This window comes from Balaenoptera borealis, assembly GCF_965194805.1.
Source record: "Balaenoptera borealis genome assembly, chromosome: 7".
Taxonomy (NCBI): domain Eukaryota; kingdom Metazoa; phylum Chordata; class Mammalia; order Artiodactyla; family Balaenopteridae; genus Balaenoptera; species Balaenoptera borealis.
In genome coordinates, this window is record NC_138864.1 from 6358855 (window position 1) to 6380200 (window position 21346).

The 21346-nt window shown below is 47.0% G+C and overlaps 1 protein-coding gene across 2 annotated transcripts in view; it reads right to left on the bottom strand.

Moving 5' to 3' along the window:
* Positions 1-21095, bottom strand: part of DDC (dopa decarboxylase) — an 82604-nt gene extending 61509 nt beyond the window's left edge. Inside the window, exons 1-2 of one of the 2 annotated variants that reach the window (XM_082400526.1) lie at positions 20027-21095; positions 771-999 (exon numbers count right to left, since the gene is read on the bottom strand). In XM_082400526.1, coding sequence (XP_082256652.1) covers positions 771-971 — 201 coding nt within the window. In that variant the 5' untranslated portion in view covers positions 972-999; positions 20027-21095. Of the gene's footprint in view, positions 1-770; positions 1000-12851; positions 12992-20026 lie in introns of those variants that run through there. The other variant, XM_082400527.1, reaches the window with a different exon arrangement.
* Positions 21096-21346: the final 251 nt, after the last annotated feature.

Sequence of the window (21346 nt, forward strand, 5' to 3'; positions counted from 1 at the left end):
AGAGAGCAGGACCCCATGGGGCCTTCCCGGGACAGACCCCTCCCCCATGTCCTCTGCTGTGGCTCCTCTCTGAAGTACCCAGATAACAGTATCTGATGCACATATTTCCTGAGTTGTTTTACCAATGCTAAAACCCTCACCAAATGGAAAAAATTAACTACCTGATGACCATGAGCACATAGCCCCCAGACCTACTGGCACCTGAGGATTGATACTGTAACCCCTGTAACCCTGCCCCATTACCTCACCATCAACCAATCAGAGAACTGTGCACCAGCTGATGACTTAACCCTGGACTGCCCTCCCTTACCTGGCCTTAAAAATGCTCTGCTGAAACCCATCGGGGAGCTCGGGGTTTCTGAGCATTAGCTGTCCAGGACTCTTTGCTTGGCACCTGCAGTAAACGCTGCACTTTCCTTCACCACAACCTGGTGTCAGTAGATCGGCTTTACTGCATGTGGGTGAGTGGACCCAAGTTGGTTCGGTGACAAACTGCGGGGCTGGGGGGAAAGCATTGCCTTTGGAGCCCACACGATCTGGGTTGTAATCCTGGCTCCATCACTTACTAGCTGTGCGACCTTAGGCTGATCACCCAACCTCTCTGGGCTTCAGTTGCCTCAGTTATAAAATAGAAATAAAAAAGTTTCTATCCAAGGAAATGGTTGTGAGGATTACGCGAAATAATTCATATGAATTGCCTGGCACCCAGTAAGTATCAACATTAAATTAGCACTAGCCCTCCTGTTTTCCGATCTTGGGTACGGGCTTACCCCTGGCATGATGATCTTCTCGACGTCCTTAATGATGTCCTCAAATGTTTCTGGCTCCTGGGGGGCAGCGGTGGGGAGCAGGGGGCGCAGGTAGCCAGGCTCCACATCGGGGTACACCTGGCGCCCCTCGATGCCTTCCAAGTAGTCAGCCACGTAATCCACCATCTCCTTCCCTCTCCTGCGGAACTCATGTGCATTCATGGTGACCGAGCTTCCTCAGAGGCAAAACCTGCACAAAGAGAAAAGAAACCAGTTTGTAAACATGATGAGGTCTCACTTGGAGTGGGGCAGTTCCAAGCAAGCTGACAGCTGGGGCTGCCTGGGTGGAGACCCAAACACCCTGGAGTCTGCCAGACCCCAAATCAGCAGCACTTTCCTTCCTTGTCTGGATGGGGTAGAACTGACCCTGGATTTGGAGACTGCAGCAAAATGCTTATTCTGCTATTCACCAGCTACTCAGCTGAAGACAATGCCATGTCTCATTTTTTTCTACCTGCATCCGTGAAATGGACCAGGGCACACATTAATTTCTATGGTCCCTCCCAACTTTAATAACAAGCCTTGGTCCCAAGTCCTGCCTTGCTCTTTACTAGCTGTGGGACAGAGACCCTCTGAGCCTCTCTCTTTATCTGAGAAAAGCATATGACAGTGCTGATCTCTCTGGCAGCTATGAAGGCAGTCACGCGGCGTGAGTACAGCACTCAGACCAGAGCCCGGGCAGCATAACCCCCATGAGTGAGTCTTCTTCTGTTATCTTGACTCCATCACCAGATGGAACTGCACCCCTGCATACAACCTGCTTTTCAAAAATCGTGCTTTCTTTCCTCATCACATAACAATGTACAGGTGATCCTGGTCCTCTGTGGTAGTAACATTCCATAAAGTATCCATGAATTAGCAAACACTGGACCTTTCCCAGGGGAAATGCAAAGTTACATTCCTGTGTGTTTCTGGTCACATTTTCATCAACCAATCAATACATAATCTTTTTTATGTGTTTCTTGTTAAAGACACTTTATTTAATATGCACTGACTCATGAACTTCGGACTCCTGGCCAACAGCTCTCTGACTCATGAATGAAGCTTATCAGACACACGTGATTTCTCCCTAAGGCACATCGCAGCCTTCTTGCATGTAGGACCCCTAGAAGGCACTTCAGCACTATATTAGCACTATATTTGGGGGCCATTTTAAATAGTCAAATAACCAAGAATAACACAAAAATGTGGCACTAAATAGACCTGCTTGTTGAAACAACTAGGCAGAGCATTGCCTTGTTAGATTCTGCTGGGAACAAGTGCATTTGGGCAACTCAAATGTTTCATCCATGAGTGATCACGAAAGCACCACGAGTACTGATGTGGGGATTACGAATGAATTCTAGCAAAGAGTGACACCTGCCTACAGAAAATCTGTGAATAATAAGCATAGACTGTATTTTCAAAACAGGAAACTTGGACAACACACAGAAAAATATTCATCAAGAATCCCACCACTCAAAATTCTGGCACACGTCCTTCCAGATTGTTTCTTATATTTATGAGACAATTGTGTGCTAAGCCAGGCATGCATTTCTGAATTCCTCCCATAGTTCAAAACTTCATAAATCAAGAGTAATTTTCCTATGGGAGTCAGTGCTGGGGGGTGATTCTACCTCCACTGTAATTAGCATAGACCCTGATCTTGATATCATGTTCCCAATACGTCTTCCATTGCTTCCCACTGTCTGTACTACTTTGCTTTGCTTTGCTTTCTTTTCTTTGCTTTGCTTTGTTTTTTTTTTTTTTTTTTTGACAATTTTAATGTTAAACACACCAAGACAGGTTTTATTCAAGACTATTGCAATAGGGGAGGGAGACTGTCTCCCAATATCACAAGGGCCAGTGGGGATGTATAGCCGACAGGTAGGGTTAGGGAACAGATGGGACATTACTAAGAGCAGCTTGGCTGGGTGTCCGGGTGGAGGAAGATGAGCTGGACTGTATCCCAAGGGTAGAGGCTTCCTTGAGAAACCGACTTAGCATGATTCTCTGTTACAGCAGGGCTCAACTCACTGAAGTGGGGACCTACTCAGGAAGAGGGTTCATTGGAGCCTGACTGGGTTTGACCAAGGAGGGAGTCTTCGTCAAAGGGAATCAGCCTGACAATATGTTTCCTCTCTCAGAATTCTCTCTGATGTTCTTTGTTCAGATGTTCTCCATGAACAGCATGGAAGTCATCCCATGGAAGCTTCCAGGTTTCCTCAAGTTCAGTGACTGGACCAAACCCCCATTTCCATACTATTGTTTGGGGGTAGGGAATGCACGGTGACAGGGACTGGATACAATATAGGATACACTTCTAAATCATAGCAACAGTGAATGCTAAAATAACAGCATGAGAAAAACCAAAGTGAGTCTCTGAGTTTCCATTGCACCTTTGTGTTTCATAAGCTGCAGGCCAAGGAAGTTTATCCTTCAAAATATCATGCCCAGATTTTCCAAAGGCTCTTAGTGCAAAGCCATGAAGCTTTATACATATAGCTTCAGGTTTATAATTCCCTGGGTCTGCAGGCTTCTAAATTAATTTTTCATTTGGAATGACCCTGATTATGTCAAATGTCGCACATAGAGTGAAACTGGGTCTTACCTCAAATTGAAGTATTTTTAGTTGACTTGATTCAAATTCAACCAAAACCGCATCAAATGGCAGATCTTTTGGCTAGCTTGTTTTTTTCACAAAGCAATTACGAGTACATTTCCCACGTTGATAAATACTTTTCTATTGCATGATTTTTCCCAATTGCGTGGTGTCTCACAGGGCAAATGTGCTATGTTCAGGATGTGCATCACTACTTTTGAACATTTACATCATTTCCGGTTCTCACCTATGTTAGTGAGAAGAGTTGGTGTAGCCCAATGGCCAACCCCTCATGATCAAGAACTGAAAGACTCTGCACAGCCTGACATGGATGCCACTGGAGTAAAACCCTCATTTTCCTCAACTGAAAATAAACACCATCATAAAGTTCTACCTCAAATAATTCTTTTTTTGTGATAATTAGGTAAGTACGTGGGAACAGCTAAGGAGTTGAGGCACAAAATGAGCGTTCAACACATGTTAGTTGTTAGATTTTCTATAGAGCACTGAAATATACAACCTCATACTTTTATTTTTGCACACTTTATTTTGAGTTAAAATTTTCTTTAAAAAGCATTTATCTTATAATTTCTTTAGAACAAATTATTATAGAGATATATATTTTAGCGTGTTAAGATTATATGGCCAAAGTTGTCCCCAGAACATATTTTTACCAAATTACTCTTCCACAGGGAGTGTGAGAGAACCCTAGTTTTATACTAGGGTTTGAGATACATTTTAAGATTTGCCAGTCTGGCAGGCATTCATGATTTCATTTTACTTTGATTAATGAAGACAAATAGTTTTCTCACACTTCTTTGTATTTCTTTTTTTATGAATTGCTTGTTCATTGCCTTCTTTTCTGCTAGGGTGTTAGATGTTTTCTTATTTAACTGCAAGAGCGCTAATATAATAAATACTTGCACCCTAGGTGTGTGATATATTTTGCAGACATTTTCCTCATTTTTATTTGACCTAGTTCTGCTTTTAATTTTATTCCGACCTGTAAGAATTTTAATTTTTATGCAGTCACATCTCAGGATCTGTTTCTTTGTGATTTGTTCCTTGTGTATGACTATTTAAAATGCCTTTTAGAGTAAATATTTGCGGCACCTGCACTGCACAAGCTGAAGCCTCAGGGGAGGAGCTATGCAAAAATTAAGAAAGATGCTTGGGTTCCTGCAGTATCAGCTGCTTCCTTCTAATGGGAATGCAAGAGTACGATGGCCAAAACGGGATGCCTCGTGAAAAAAATACAGACAGACACACCAACTTGCCCCCACCAAAGACATACTACCAAATTGTAAGATAAGACCTAATTATTATTTTCGAATCATTCTGTCATTTATTTGCCAATCCTTTCCCACAAAGACCTTTCCAGAAGGCTTTTGGTGCAAAGCCACAGAGAATCTTGTGTTCATTTTGGAGCTGTTTGATATTTCATGCCCCCAAGCTGGGCAAATATTGGCTGAAAGATGTAGATGCTGATAAAGGTTATGACTGATGTCTTTCCAGGCCTTGAAACGGCGCCTGTTGACATAATCTGATCGTAGCGCCCGCCAGCAGCTGCAGCCCCGGTACTTTACGTGCAGCCCCTGTGGGACACGCAAGTGCCTGGTGAACCCCACCTGCTCGGGGAGGTATGAACCCCACTGCAGGCCCTTGGACCTCCTGGCTGACCTGGGGGGTCATTCATTTTTGTACTTTATCATTCCACTGACATCCTTTGCTAACTGTTGGCTTCTCCAAGCAGAGTCTTCAACTCTTTATTTTGCTTTCTCAGGACCAATCAGACCCTGGGCCACAGTTAGCACTATGAATGTTTGCTGAATGAGGAATGAATCAATGAATGAGCACATGAACCAGCGAATGAACGGAAAATCTTTTTGTCTTCGGAACATTTTTTTTCTGACATATGGTATATTAGATCCTACTCTCTACCTTTAAGCCAACAGCCCATCACATGCCACAAAAAGGCCACAGGGGACAACCACGGCTCAAAAACAATGGGCCCCTTCCCCAGGGAATCCTGACCCACCCCACCCCCCCGCCCCACCCCGGGCCTCTGGCGTTCAGTTCATGCCGAGCCTCTAACCCTGCGGGCTCAGAACTGACTCGGTTTCCCCAGTCTTGGCCCCAGAAGTTCATCTTGGGTTTGGGCTTCCCTCTGCTCTGGTCCCAGCAGTCCCTGTGGTCCTGGCTGGAAATATCCCCCTCTCTGGACCCCTGGAACCCTACCTTTGCCACAGGTGTTTGGCAAGAACCCAGCCCAGGCTCCAGCTGACGCTTCCCTGGCAGTGGAGGTGGGTGGGACTGGTGCCCACGGCCTCGGCGCGGAGCTTGTGTGGTGACTGCACACCAACACGGGGCCGGCCACGCCCAATGTACGAGGGTCTGAGTGAGGCCACCCCTCTGGGGGCACAGAGGACCAGGACCAAGATGCTTTGTGTCTGCCCATGGTCCTGCCTATCGGTACAGACAAGCACTGGTCTTGTTTCAAACCCTGGGACATTGGGCCCTTCACTCAACATTTCCTGGTTTTCCTTCTCTATCTGGATAAAAAGAAAAGTGTTTACATTTTCGTTTTACACTATTCCAGGAAAAATAAACCATAATTTATGTTTCAAAAAACACTTCTCCCTCTGGAACTGTGAGGCCTTGTCTCTTTTTTTAACCTCAAGCACATAAGTATCAACTTAGGTGCAAAAGTAAATTGGCTGATTTTCCCCCTGAATCGACTGGTTTCTTGATGAACATCTTCTCTGTGGGCACAAAGTGGGTAAATAATCCCAACAGGAGAAATATTTCTAACCGGGATGGTCAGGAAGTTTCTAACAATGAGAGTTTTCTAACAGTAAGGATGGCAGTCTGTTAACTTGCCTCAAAACAAAAAAAACAAAACAAAAAAAAACCCCACCCCTCTAAGATCTTTTGTCCCTCTTAAGACTCTAGTTAACAGCGAGGTATTTAGGAGCCTTAGGGACAGGGGCACCCGGGTCATTTGTGCAAAGCTGCAACATGGTCAGGCTTGCCCAGAAGGAGCTGGCACCGCAGAGGAGACAGCCAGCGTCACAAAGGAGGTGGATACCTGGATACCTCTGCCCTTCAACCTCCCACCAGAGCCTCCCGTTGGCAAAAGGCTACCAGGATCCAGGTGTCCTGGGAGCCAGGGAAACACAGCCTGTGGGGGTCTGAGGGTGGGGCAGGGAGAGATAGGAATAGAGACCCAAACGGGCTACCCTAACTCACTGCGTGCGTTATTACGTCTGCGCTATTGCTACCCTCATTTTACAGGAGGAAGATGTGTTTAGGCTCTTCCCAGGTGTGAAGCCAGTGGTGGCAGAGCTGAGGCAGAGCCCATGTGTCCTGCCAAGCAGTCTGTCCCTTAAGCCAAGGTGCTGTCACTTGTCACTGCAATCGTTAGCCTGGTACCTCGTAGAACACACGTGCATGCACACGCGCACGCACCCTCACCACTTTCTTCCACTCATACAATTGCTTTACCTAAACTGGGGTGTTCTCGTTGAAATACAGGCTCTCTCACTGGTTTAAAAAATGGTCAGCATTACGAATAATAAATGCTGGAGAGGGTGTGGAGAAAAGGGAGCCCTCCTATACTGTTGGTGGGAGTGTAAATTGCTGCAGCCACTATGGAGAACAGTATGGAGGTTCCTCAGAAAACTAAAAATAGAGCTACCATATGATCCAGCAATTCCGCTCCTGGGCATATATCCAGACACATCTCTAATTCGAAAAGATACATGCACCCCTATGTTCATAGCAGCACTATTTACAATATCCAAGACATGGAAATAACCTAAGTGTCCGTCGACAGATGAAAGGATAAAGAAGATGTGGTACATAGATACAATGGAATACTACTCAGCCATGAAAAAGAATGAAATAATGTCATTTGCAGCATCATGGATGGACCTAGATATTATCATACTAAGTAAAGTAAGTCACACAGAGAAAGACAAATATCATATGATATTGTAACTGAAAGTGGGGTCCAGCTGCTCACCACTCAAAAGCCAATAAAGAGGCCAGGTTAGTGGAAAGCAAAGTTTGCTTTATTTTGGATGCCAGCAACCGGGGGGCTGGCAGGGGGAACGGTGGACACCTGTCCAAAGGCTGACTCCCTCCCTCCTACAACCAGTGGGCAAGAGCTTTTATAGGTTGAGGGAGGGGGCTACGTGCAGAAACAGCACAGTCCGCTCTGACAGGCATCTTGAAACTGGTCATCGGTGGTCTGACCAGCGTCACCTTGACTGTTTTAGGTACAGTGAATCTTCAGTTCCAGGGTCGGTTTGTTTTCATTTCTTTGAGGCCAGTTCTCGGAATTGTGGCAGCTAATGTCATGGCTACAGCCGGGTCATCACGTAGTTCACTCCTTCCACCTGGTGGAGGTTTCAGTCTCTATAAGACAGCTCACAGGACATGACTCAGAATTGTATATAGCCCTTTTAGCCCTTAAGGAGGAACTAAGAGTCCTTGACTATGCTTAATGACTAAACTATTATGATTTGGTCTCCTTTGTTCTCCTCTGTTTCTGCATTTTCTCACTTCTCTGATTAAACTTCTTCTTTGGCTAAAGTTTTTCCCCAGACGAAAGTCAGGCTGAGGACATGGGGCAAGGACCCTAGGGTCCTGTTCCATTTCAGTATCACTTGTATGTGGAATCTTAAAAAAATGATACAAATAAACTTATCTATGAAACAGAAACAGACTCACAGACATAGAGAACAGACTTGTGGTTGCCAAGGGGGAGGGAGGTGTGGGAGGGATGGACTGGGAGTTCGGGATTAGCAGGTACAAACTATTATATACAGAATGGATGAACACCAGGGCCTACTGTACGGCATAGGGAACTATATTCAATATCCTGTAATAAACCATAATGGAAAAGAATATTTTTAAAAAAGAATGTATATATGTGTATAACTGAGTCACTTTGCTGTACAGCAGAAATTAATACAACATTGTAAATCAACTATAGCTCAATACAATTTTTCTTTAACATGGTCAACATTTATATTAACTTACACGCACCAAGTGCTATGTCAACTCTTTGCATATGCTCTAATTAATCTTCATGACAACTTTATCAGGACTATTATCACCCCCTGAACAAATGAAAAAGGCTGAGGCTCAGAGAAGCAGGACCCAGCGCTCTGACCTCCGACCTGCCACGTTCTGAATGCACTGGACTCAAACACAGGTGCAGTGCATCTCCAACAGCTTTGGGGGTTTCCTGAAAAAAAAGTATGATTCACCCTCCAGATTAGAAACTTGAAAAACAAGTTTCTCCCTGAGCTTCCAGGAATGATTTCCCAGATGGTCCCTAGAGGCCATGAGGGGCAAGGCAACCTCCATGGGCGCCTCCCTTGCTCCTGACCGCACTCCTGAGAAATGGTGACTAGGTAGACAAGGAGCTCGCGACATTTCGTGAGGTGTGCCCGTGGCCAGGCCAGTTGACTTCCAAGCCTCCATCTTCTATTGGTAAAATGACCGTAACACTAAGTACTATAGAGAATTCTAAACAGGATACAAAATCACTCATATGGTTCGTGGTCCATGCCATGGCAGCATCTCTAGGGAGTTTGCTGTCGGAGGGGAAACCCCACAGAAGCCTGAGCAGACAGGCACTGGGTTTTCCCTGGTCAGGGTTGGACACCCAGGAGGCACCTCCTCTCCGGCCAACTGGGTCTGGATTACAGAGGTTCCCTGCTACGCTTTCAAAACGAGATTCTTCCACACTGCAATCCTCAGCCAGTGCCCTTCCTCCCAGCAGCCTGGAAAGAACAGGAGTTAAGGTCAGAGCAAACGGGCTCGAGCCTTGGCTCTGCTGCAAGGGGCTGGGCTGCTGTCGGCTGACTCCGTGGCCTCTGGAGTCTCGGTTTAGCCCCTTGTAACAGGGCAGCGAGATGCTGCAGGCAGGAGCCACTCAGGACCGTAAAGCCGTCTGTGTCTGGCATTTGTGGATCCTGATGTTAGGAAAGAAGCAGGTCGGATCATCATGAGGTCAGACGGAGCACCAGGGCAGCGGGAGAGAAGCGGGGGATGGGGAGGGTGGAGGCCCACCCGGAACCCAGATCAAACTTCAAGGGGAAAGCCTTGCTCCTCTGATGTGAGAGGAACTTTGCGTCTGTTTCCGATCCGGTCCCTGATTAATAAACAATCGCCATCTCAGTATTTTCCTGGCCAACAGTTCTCTGTGGGTTGGAGCCAGGAAGAAATTTATACCATGATTTTCAATTTTACTCTCATGGGAAGATACTACTATTTCCACTTACATCCCTGCAAACGGATTGTGATGGATTATAAAGCTGGCTGAAAAATTCACAACTTAAGCAATTTCAAAAGTTGATAAATATCAGTGACATTAAACTAGTTGATATTATTCCAATTTACCTCTGAGCTCAGACCATTCCAACAGCTGGTATCAGGCTATGTGTATCATTCGGTAGCCTCTTTTCGCTTATTTTCCCCATAAGCCTGATTACACTGTGCATAATTACGTTAATATCGTGCACATGTGTACCCTTATCAATACCTGCCAATTTCGCAGTGTCACCTCCCGCATGGATTGAGGGCCATTGGCTGTTGCGAACAGCGCTGCCGAGGGGAAAGTGGCCGTGTGCTACGCATCACGGAGCTTGTCACTTTATCCCCCTATTGACCTTGTCCCTCAAATATACTAAGTCCCCAATGGAATCCAGAGGTGTGAGTTTCACAGTTCTTTTGCATGTTGCCAAATATCTTTCCAGAAAAACCAGAATGATACAAAAATGTCACCTACCGTCAGGCTGGGTAGGTATGACAAACACCCCCTCTCTGCTAGCTTTTATCATTCACTCACAGTTTCAATTTAAGCTTAAAATTTTATCACTTTTATCATTTTCACTCATGTTTGCGCTCCTAAAACATTTACATAAGAATGAGAAGTAATTTTAATTTGAACTTTCCTCCTCTGTTTCCATTTTAATTTGGTGTCAGACTAGACCTCCTCCCCCTTACTTTTTTTCCTCTTTCTTTTCCTCAATCCTTTCCCCCCTTTCTCTCATTGAGGTCACATTAATTGTTGATAAAAGGTCACAACCATCTGCCTTTTCTATAGACTTGAGACTATTAAATGATGTCCTAGTTGGTTGCTTCTTTCCCCGACAGCCGGGATGTCCCGTGACTACGACACATATGACACAGCGAGAGTAAACACAGGACACCTGCCGCTGTGCATCTAGGCAACATCTCTAGCACATGCTTTGGGGAGTCTCCGCTTTTCTTCAGCAGTCAGGTCAGCAGTAAATACCGACTCCTGGATTCACGGTGAACACTTACCCCTTGGGCATGGCTGCAGGCCTGTCACCCACATGGCTAAGAAGCCTGCATCTGAGGCTTCCCCCAAGCCAAATCCTGAGGACACTTGGACCTTGGTGGCCACATCCGGTCCAAGAAACCAAATGAATCAGTGTCGCCTGACCTCCTGCTAAGCTCGCCGTAGGCCTTATGCCCTTAACACTCTCGCCACCCCTGCCAGTATTATTACTGCTGTTTCACCAAGGCTCTGAGGGGCTGGTGCCCCGACGGAGGCCAGGGAACCAGTAATGCGAACAGCGGTGCCGGCATTTCTGACTCTGAAGCCAGCCTCTCCCTAACCCTGGGCATCCATGCCCACCCGGGCTGCCTGCCACCTGTGCCCTCACATGACCCAAGGGGCCAGAGCCCACAGACCCCAGGGCCCCCACCTGGGCTGGGGAGGCAGGGCCTGGCACCCAGAGCGTGGTCGGGGTCCCACCTGATCACCACACCCAGAAGAGGACGCTCCAGGTGCGGGCGCCAGGCCCCCCCCCCCCGGGCCGGTCCCCACGCAAACGGAAACAGGCAGCAGCTGAACAACCCAGGAGCCGTGCTGTTCCCCCAGTTCCTCCAAACCCTGACGAATGCCGGGTGGCGACCGTCCACGGGGCCTGGGGTAACCCGTCATCTCTGTTCTCTCTGTCTTCACAGCCGCTCTGCAAAGAAGTGACATTATCCCCGCTCTAGAGATGAGGAGACGGGCTCAGGGAAGCAGGGGCTGTCCTAAGCCACACAGCCCGTGAACGGTTTCACACGTGGGTCTGTGCACTCAGAAGACCGGACCACTTCCCTTTGGCCTGGCGTCCCCCACGCCCCTCGCTTACAGGAAGCCTAGCCACTCGGAGAATGCAGGGGGATTTGAGCTTCTCCGCGGAGGCCGTGTGCCAACTCGCTGCCCCTGTACGCCCCAAGCATCCCCCTCCAGAAATGCCGACGAGACCCAGAGAAACCTCGGGACCACTCTTTTAAAATATTGAGGGACTCTAATTTTCCTGGGGTCTCTCCCCAAACTTACCACCGGACTCAGATGGAGAGTTAACAGGGTAAAACCTTCAGAATAAACAACAGCTTGAAGAGGGAGAAATATATAAATAAACCCCCCAGCTATTTAGTTGAATCTGTGGAGGTTTAAATGGGTTTTCTCTTATTTTCATTATTTTAAGCAAACGGGCGTTGTGCAGCAGCCCACCTGCCACGGGCCCAGGAGAGGCAGAAAAGCCTGCTGTGAACGTCATGATTTTTTTCTCTTTCAGATACACCCAGATGCTCCTCATCTTGCCTACGTGTTAACTGTTCCAGGGTGACCACTGCCCTGGCCAGTTTTTATGCCGCAATTGTCCCCTTTGTTTTGGTTCTGTCTCAGAAGGAAAATACTGCTGATTTAAATGAGAAACCAACTGTAAAGACCCAAGTCTTGGAGCCTTTCAGAGAAATAGGATGAAGGGGGAAACCCAAGCCACCTGCTTGAATTTCCCTTGGAAACTGGAGAAAACAACATACTCGGGGCAGATGGACCCCTCTCCCACTTTCCCACCTGCAGTTTACTTGATTAATAATATAGGTCCCATTAGTGACCACCTACTGTGTGCTCAGCCTTCATAAACATCAGACCCAATTGATTTTTCCAAGCATCGTGTGGGAGGATGTCCTTCACGGCAGAGGACCAGAGGGGTCCATCTTCTTCCCCCACCCCCGCCATCTCCCGGCCTCTGTGGGCTCCAGATGCACCATGAACCAGCCTGGAAAAGAATTTCCACTCGCTCTGTTATGTTGCTATTATGGCTCAGAGATCATGGGCTAAAAAACCCTCAGAAGTTTCTGATTCTTTACCTGACTTGTTACTTAGACACGACACACACAAAAGCAGGTGATTTAGGTTGACACCTCTTTTCTCAGAAAGTTCCTCCAGTGTGCCATACCTGCACACCGCTGGATGCTCGCTCCCCCCCCCCCCAGCTGGCCTGAGGAGACCCACCCAGCTGCAATCAACAGGTGAACCTCCTGTCCCCAAAGTCCCCACACCGGAGGGGCGCTGCCACCAGGAGCTGGCTTCCCCCATGAGTCTGGGCCCCCAGGCTCTGAGGACAAAGAACGGTACTCACAGGCAGCCCGAGGTGCTCCTTCTCTGTCTGTCTCTCTCTCTCCTCCTCGGTGACAGTTAAAAGGCACAGAGGCTGCGATTGCCATTTATGTAGACAGAGTGTCCTCCTCCCCAAAGCCAATCAGAGCGGCTTGCTCTGCTTATTTACCCGGCAGCACGTCCCACCCCCCGCCTTCCTGCTCCCATCCTCCACAGGACGCGAGGGTCGGCCGGGCAGAGCAGGGTCCAGAGACGGTGGAGCCTGCAGGGGCTGCGGGCCTAGAAGACAAGGGAAGGGGGCTCTGTGTCCCAGCGCCCTGTGCGGCACCCAGGCTGGGGCCAGTTCTCCTGGGGTCTCTCCAGGTAACCTCGGCGCAGCGGAAGGCTCCAGGCTCTTTCAAGGGCTGAAGAAGGGCTGGCCTGGGCAAGGCAAGCGAGGAGACTCGCTCTGTGCCAGCGCTGGGCCACGAACGTTGTACCCGTACCTGCTCGGGGCCGCTGGGACCTGCTGTGCCGTGCAGGAGGCTGACCTGACCGCAGGAGGCTCCGAGTGCCAAGCCCACGAGCCCAGGCAGAGATAGAAGCAGAGGCGGGCAAGGATTTGAAACGAGGTTCACCCGATTCAGAGTCCTGTTCTTTTAGCCCTGAAGCCAACCAGCATTCAAAACACAGATTTCCTCAAACCTGGACTTGGGCTTCCCTTCTCACCCACCTCGCTGGGCGGGCTGACCCGGGCCTTATGCGGCAGTGCTCCTTCCTCAGTTAAGGTGGCTCAGAGCCTGGAAAGGGGACCTGCGGGGAGCCCCCCGAGGCCAGCAGGGCACGCAGATTCCCCCGCTCCCAACACCCACACTCACCCTGGACACACACACACACCACACAGGGCACACACACACATGCCATACGCACATGCACACACCCACGCACACAGCCATGTGCACATGCACAGGTGCACACACCATCGTCAACGTACACGTACACACAAGGCACACACAGACACACAACACAGTTTCGGGGCCTGTGGCACAGCCAGGAGCTGGGAACTTCCCACGGAAAGCCATTCCCCCCTGGCTTTAACGAAGCAGCCTCTCTTCAAAGGAGCACCTGCCCTTTGAAGCATCTGTGGAGCTGGCAGAAGCCGAGGCCGCCGCGACAGGTGGGCGGGGCCGGTGGGGCGGGTGGGCGGGGTCTGCGGGGACCCGGGCGCGCCCCGCGCCGCTCCTCCCTCCCTCCACCCAGAGACGACCGCAGGCTGGCGCGGGGATCGGGTCCTTTCGTGCGGGGCCGGACCGAGCCCCGAACCACGTCGCCGGGAGCCGCAGAGGACCGCTCACCCCCCAGCACCGCTCTGCTGGACGAGAGGCCGGGGAGGGAGGGGGCGAGGGTGCAGGGATGGCCGGAGCTGGGCCGGGCGCTGTGCCTGCGCAGGGCTCCAGCGGGCTCTGGACGCGGTGCCCTCGGCGCGGGGCCCCTGACCCAGCACAGCGCCCGGCCCAGCGCAGACCCTAGGTGAACCCTGCATCTTCCGTGGAGGCTGTGCAGAGGGGCTAGAGGTGTGATGATGGAACTCTGCGAGAGGGGCTGTGAGAAAACAATGGAACTTTCCGTCGCAAAGAGTGACTGTAATAATAATTAGCATTTATAAAGGTTCTTCTTCAGGCATTTTTACCACAGGGTCACTCAGACCCTCACAACTCTCATCACAAGGTAGATTATCATCATCCGCTGTTTACAGATGAGGAAACGCAGGCCCAGGGAGGCTAGGAAATTTGCCCAAGGTCACACAGCTAGCACATGGCTGGGCAGGGAGTCCCTCACCAGGCCAGCGGGGCCCCATGCCGGCACTGCCGGGTGAGCTTGCTGTGTGGCATCCAGGGTCGGAGGCAGACGGTGAAAGAATAAGCAGAGAGAAAGCCACAGTGGCCAGTTGTGGCCAGGGCTGCCGAGCCAAGCCTGTGAAGAGGGAGCAGCCCAGAGGGGAGCCCACAGCTCAGGGCCCGACTGCCCTTGGGGGGACGTACAGTCCTTGAAGGGTCTGGGGCAGAGCACTGATGTGCCTGAGGGCTTAAAAGTCACGCCAGCTGTTGCTTGGAGAGCAAGTTGCAGGGGAGAGAATGGATAGATTTGAGATTTACCCGGAGGTAGAAACGGGGAGATGTGAAGTGGTCTGAAGATGTGGCACAGGGCTGTGATATCAGCCTGCAGATTCTGGCTTGGACCTGCCTCCCGGACCTGCTGTGTGACTGTGGGCAGCTGCTTCCCCATCCCAGGGACACTGACAAGCTCTGACTTGGGAGCAGGACACCAGGAATGGACCTAAGAAGATCTTACAAAAGGTCTGCAAGACTTGTATGAAGAGACTTATAAAAGCTCATGGGAGGACATTAAAGAAGACCTGAATAAATGCCCAGTCATGCATAAAGAACACCCAGTATCATAAACATTTCCATTTTCCTCAAACTGATGAACAGATTCAGTAGTATTTTAATCAAAATCCCACATAGATATTTGACTCTAAAATATGAATGGAGAAGCAAAAGTCTGAGAATGACCAGCATATGCTTGAGAAAGAATATGGCAGTCTTGCTCTATACTTATCGAGACAGATGAAGCTGTAAAAGTGTAACAGTTTTGATGCAAGGATAGACATCTGGCCGATCCAACAGAATAGTCCAGAAAAAAATCCCACGAAAGATTTGGAAAATGGACATATGTGGAATCACAGAATGAGTGAGAAAGAATAAACTACTAAATGGTGCTAGAACAACTGGTTGGCTACTTGGAAAAAACATGATCTTGAATCTGTTTCTCACCCCATATACAAAAATAAATTCCTGATAGATTAAATCCTTAACTGTGAAAGGCAAACTTCTTAGGACAACAGAGAGGTATATTTTTATTACTGTGGAGAGGAAGGATTTCTTAAATGATTCACTTAATCAGCTAACCATAAAAGACTGACAAATTTGACTACATTATTGTTAAGAATATCTGTTCTTCCAACTGTGGAAACTAGAAAGACAACTTCCAGGGTAGAGGAAGGGATTTGAAATGCATATTGCTAATTATGAGTTAGGCTCTATAATATAAAAAGACCTTTTCAATAAGAAAAAGATAATTCAGTAGAAATACAAGCATTTATCAGAAATGGAAAGGAGTCTCATAAATACGTGAAAAAGTGATTTTTCTTGTTAGTGATCAAAGAAGATAACTGTTTATTGCCAACATATGAAATTGCAATGGATTTTGTAGGTTTGGTCTTTTTTTCTGGCCACCTAGCTACATTCTCTTAGAACTTTTAATAACTTGTCTGTTAATTCAGGTGGATTTCAATGTGAACAGTAGTATCCTTAGTGAATTGTGAAAATGTTGTTCTTTCTAGTCCCTTTACTTATTTATTTTTCTTGCCTTATTGCACTGTCTAGGACTGTGCTGTCTAGCATCAGAGCCATGAACCACATCTGACTACTGAGCCCTTGAAATGCAGCCAGTGCTACTGAGGAAATGAATACGTCAGTTAATGTTATTTAATAATTTAAATTTAAATCTAAAAACTGAAGCAGTGTGGAAATTTTCTCCATTACACAATTTGAGTGCGGGACTACATTTTACTTTGTTGTATTACATAACATAGGCTATTGTAGTGCACATGTATTTTTGATTTTGTTAACGTGGCTGCTAGAAAACTTAGCATTTAAAATTCTGTACGTGCCCGGCACTGTTCTAGGGCCTCTGGGACAGTGGTGATGGAGGTAGTGAAAGTCTCATCTCATTGACTGTAGAAGGGATCTTCCAACACTCACTATTCACAACAGGGTTTTATTGGGTATTCTTTATTAAAAAGTTTCTTCTATTCCTATTTGTATAATAAATAGATGTTCAATTTTGTCGAAAGATTTTCTTCATCAAAAGAGAAAATCTTATGGTTTTCCTCCTCTGAACTGTTAATGTGATGAATCACATTAAATTTTCTAATTTTCAAGTATCCTTTTATTCTTGGGATAAAACTATGGTGTATTAACATTTTGCATAGAATTTTTTCTCTGGTTTTAGTGTCAGATTCTATGGTATCATAGACTGCTCTGAGGGTAATTTCTTCTTTTTTGATTCTCTGAAACAGTCATATAATTTTGAAATTTGGAATTGTCCAGTCACTAAAAAAGTATAAGAAATCATACATAAAATCATTTGTCCCTTCCTTTCATTTTTGAAGGAATATTGTTAACAAATCAATTTTTTATTACTATAGGACTATTTAAGATTTCTATTTCTCCTGGAACCCAATTTGATATTATTTCATCAATTTTTTTAGATTTAATGACAAGAATGTTTTTTTATGATATACTCATTACCTTTTTAGTTTGTTAGATCTATAATTATATCCCCTTTTATTACCATATTTTTTTACCTATTCCTCTCTCTTTTTGTCTTTAGTTAATATTGCCAGAAGTGTGTCTATTTTATTAGTCTTAAAAAAAAAAAAAAGCCCTTGGGCTTCGTTGATCCTCCCTCATCTACCTTTAGTTTCTTTTTCACTAATTTATCCTCTTTGTCTTTATTATTGCCTGAATTCAGTGATCTTTATCCTGTTGTTCTTTTTCTAACATCTTTAGTTGAGTGATTGTCTCATTACTTTTTGGCCATTTTTACTTTCTAATATAAGCATTTAAAACTATTTGCTTTCTTCTATGTACTTCTTTCAATACATAGCTCAAGTTTTTAAATTAGTATATTTCATTATCATTTTTTTCTATTATTTAACTTCTATTACATTTTTAATTTGATTCATGAGTTGTGTAGTACCTTTCCAAAAATTTCCAGACACATATAGCAATTTTTACTTATCTTTTTCTTGAATTATAATTTAATTAATTGAATTGAATTGTGGTCAGAGAGCAGCTAGTATTATAGCAGTTCTCTGACTGACATTGAGACTTGCATTACAGCCTGCTACATCTTGAATTTTTATAAACATTTCATGTGCTCTTGAGAAGAAAGTGTATTTTCTAATTACTAGGTGGAGGGTTCCATATACGTCCAATAAACCGAGATTGTCACTTCTTGAAATGTTTTAAATCTTCACTAATGTTTCTGTTAGCTTGCTCTATCGCCCATCTTACTGCCATTGCTGAAGATATGTTGAAATCTTTTATTATGGTGGTGAATTTGCCAATTTCTCCCCATAGCCGTGCCAAGGTTTGCTTTATACATTTAAGGCTTTTCTGTTAGGTCTGTACGTGTTTAGAACTGTATTGCTTCTTGGTGGACTGAAACTTTTATCATTTTATAAAGTAATGTTACGTAACAGATTACTTGTTAGTGCCCTTGTTACAGTGTGAATCACCCCTGTTCTCCCTCAGCTGTCGGAGGCTGGGGGTGCAGTGAAGCTCAGGGCTCTATTTCTTTGCACATTATTTAGGAATTTTTAGAAGTCTGGAAGTCATGATTTAAATTTTCAGCAGCACCAACATTTTCCTGGTTTCAAATGTCATAAATCCACTCTGAGGACATGCAGAGTGACAGTTCTCTGGGGCATCTCTGTCCCACACCTTCATCCAGGGATGAACTCTTCCAGACCTGTCATCTGGCCCCATCACACTGGGTCGCTCGGCTGACCAAGAGCCATCCGAGGTCCTCAGGGCAGAAGGCCATCAGGGGCTTGCCTGCTCTGCTGAGAGGCCCTCAGAACTGACCACCGGACCCCCCCAGGTGGAGCGTCGGGAGGCTTCCCTAGAAGACCACGCCCTCTGTGCCCTCACCCACCTCGGGAGCCCAGAGCCCCCCACCCTGTGTGCAGCCCTGCACTTTCCACCTCCCAGCTGTGCCGTGACATTTCCCAATTCCCACCCTCTCCATCCCCGCCCTCAACCCCATCAACTGCCCTGCATCTCCTGTCTGGTCCCTCCAGATCCTGCTCCCTGATCTCCAAGGGGCTCTGATTAACCCTTCCCGTGGTGCTCACTGCAGGGCCGGGGACATGGTAAGTGCTTTAAATAGGCACCACTTTCCCAGAATGGCAGGGCAGAAAGCGCCAGGTGGTACAGTAAAAACGATCCGAGTTCTAACTCCGTGGTCACGAGCTGTGAGGTCTTGGACCACCTTCCTCACCTCCTCACCTCCTTTGTCTCAGTTTTCTCCCTTGTGAGATGAGGATACAATTAGAGACCAAGCATGTGAATCCCAACACACAGCAAACAACCAAAAGTTATTGTTTTAACTCCAGCCCGATGGAGAAGCAAAGGTCCCTTCTCAAGAATTGTGTCTTCTGATGGGATTGTAATGAGCCTGCTAAATTGGCAGGGGAGATCCTTTCATTCTCTCAAATCCCACTGCACAGGTAGACTCTGAATTTACCTGTGGGGAGACTACACCACATGTCATGAAGGGAGAGCCTTGGCAGAGTCACAGATGTTAAGAAGGTAAGGGAAGAGTTAATATTTATTCAGGGCTTCCCTGGTGGCGCAGTGGTTGAGAATCTGCCTGCCAATGCAGGGGACACGGGTTCAAGCCCTGGTCTGGGAAGATCCCACATGCCGCGGAGCAACTGGGCCCGTGAGCCACAACTACTGAGCCTGCGCGTCTGGAGCCTGTGCTCTGCAACAAGAGAGGCCGCGATAGTGAGAGGCCCGCGCACCGCGATGAAGAGTGGACCCCACTTGCCACAACTAGAGAAAGTCCTCGCACAGAAACGAAGACCCAACACAGCCAAAAATAAATAAATAAATTTAAAAATATATATATATATTTATTCAGCATCTCCCATGTGCCGGGTATTTTCCATATATTATGAGAGTCGGGGCTCACCAGAACCTGACAAGGTGGGTACTCTTAAAATCCCCATTTTAGAGAGGAAGAAACAGAGGCTCAGAGGCCCCCACCACGTGGGCGGCAAGTGGTAGAGAGCAGAGGAATCCGCACGCGTGTCCTGTGTTTGCTGTGTTGGCGGTGGTCCCGAGATGGTCCCCCGCCCCTACCTTATCACACATGGGTGAGTGTGAACACCTGTGAGCACCGGCATCCCTCCCCCCAGCGTGGCGCCTGTAGCCCCACGGACGCCATGTAGATAGACCCTGTTTTCCCCAGTCTCCAAGCGAGTTGACCTTTACGCCAACAGCCGGCACTGGGGCAGCAGAGTCAAGGTCCAGGGGGTGCCGTTTTCCAACAATGTAATCGATTAAGTAGAAAGCCAGGACTTACTTGCTGGGAACTCGGGCCCCGCTGGGTCTCGGCTCCTTTCTGAGATTTGCCAGCTCTGCGGATTGAGGAGAACGTGGGAGGGCAGCTGAGGAATCGGGCTGTAGCCCTGCACTCTCCTTGCCACTTCAGACCCACGAGGCCTAGCTTTTTCAGCCACATATGCTGGTTAAATATTAATTTCTAATGGTGATAAAGGTCGAGGGAATCTTGAGAAACCTACAGAGAAGAGATCATCTCTGGGGAATTTAGGAAACTATCCTCTACTCAAAATGTATACACATTTAATTCTATTTCCTTTTAGCATTTTATACTTTGAGATATTTACCTTTAGAGCTTTCCTCCATCTGAAATTTATTTTAGGGTAAAGTTCTAATTTTTTCCCCATAGAGTAAGCTAGCTCTTCCAACATTATCTTTGAAAAATATTTCTGTTTCTTGAGCTTGTTGTGGTCCTGTGGAATTGTTCTTTCATTTCTGTGCCAGGGCTACAGCATTTAAACTTTATCTCTTCCTTTTTTTTTTTTTTAAATATTTTTGTTATTTTTAATTTTCTTATTGAAGTAAAATTGATTTACAATGTTGGGTTAGTTTCAGGTGTACAGCAAACTGTAAACTTTGATCACTTTCTAATGCATTGGGGTACTTGGAAGGGCAAGGGTTCCCTTATCAGTTTTCTTTTAATAAAAATCCTTGCTGCTTCCGCATGTTTCTCTTTCAAGAGGAACTTTAAAATCATTTGTTCCTACATTCAAAAATTCTACTGAGGTCTGGGTTGCAAGCACACTGATGCAGAGTTATGCTGTGGGGAGCTGACCTCTTAGGAAGTGAGTTTTCCTGTCTACAACCCCACCGTCTAACTCTGGTCATGTCCTCGTCTTAGTTTGGGTTCCCCCAGAGCTGCCCCTGAGACAAAAACTCACGTGCCAGTTGTTTATTTTGTTAGTTGTTATTTTGTTAGGCAGTACCAGGCTTGTTTCCAAGCCAGTTACCCCCCTGGTGGCCTGGTGGGCAGGGACCCTGTGGCAGGACTTTGGGAGCTGGGATGGGGGGTGTCCACCTGAGAGGGCTGGTAATTCCCCCTCACACCCCTCACTCTGACACGGCAAGCTCTGGTGCCCGGGGACAGCTGTGGGCAGAGTCACCAGACCCCGCGGCTGTGTGCACAGAAGCGACGGATCGTGGATGGCGTCAGCCGAGGCCACTTAACCAAGTCCTGCGTCTGCAGGTCTGCGTTGGAGGCTCGTTGATGCAAGAGTGGAAGTTCTAGGTACTTTTCACTATACCATGTGGACTCGAGCTTTTCAACAGAACACATTTTCAA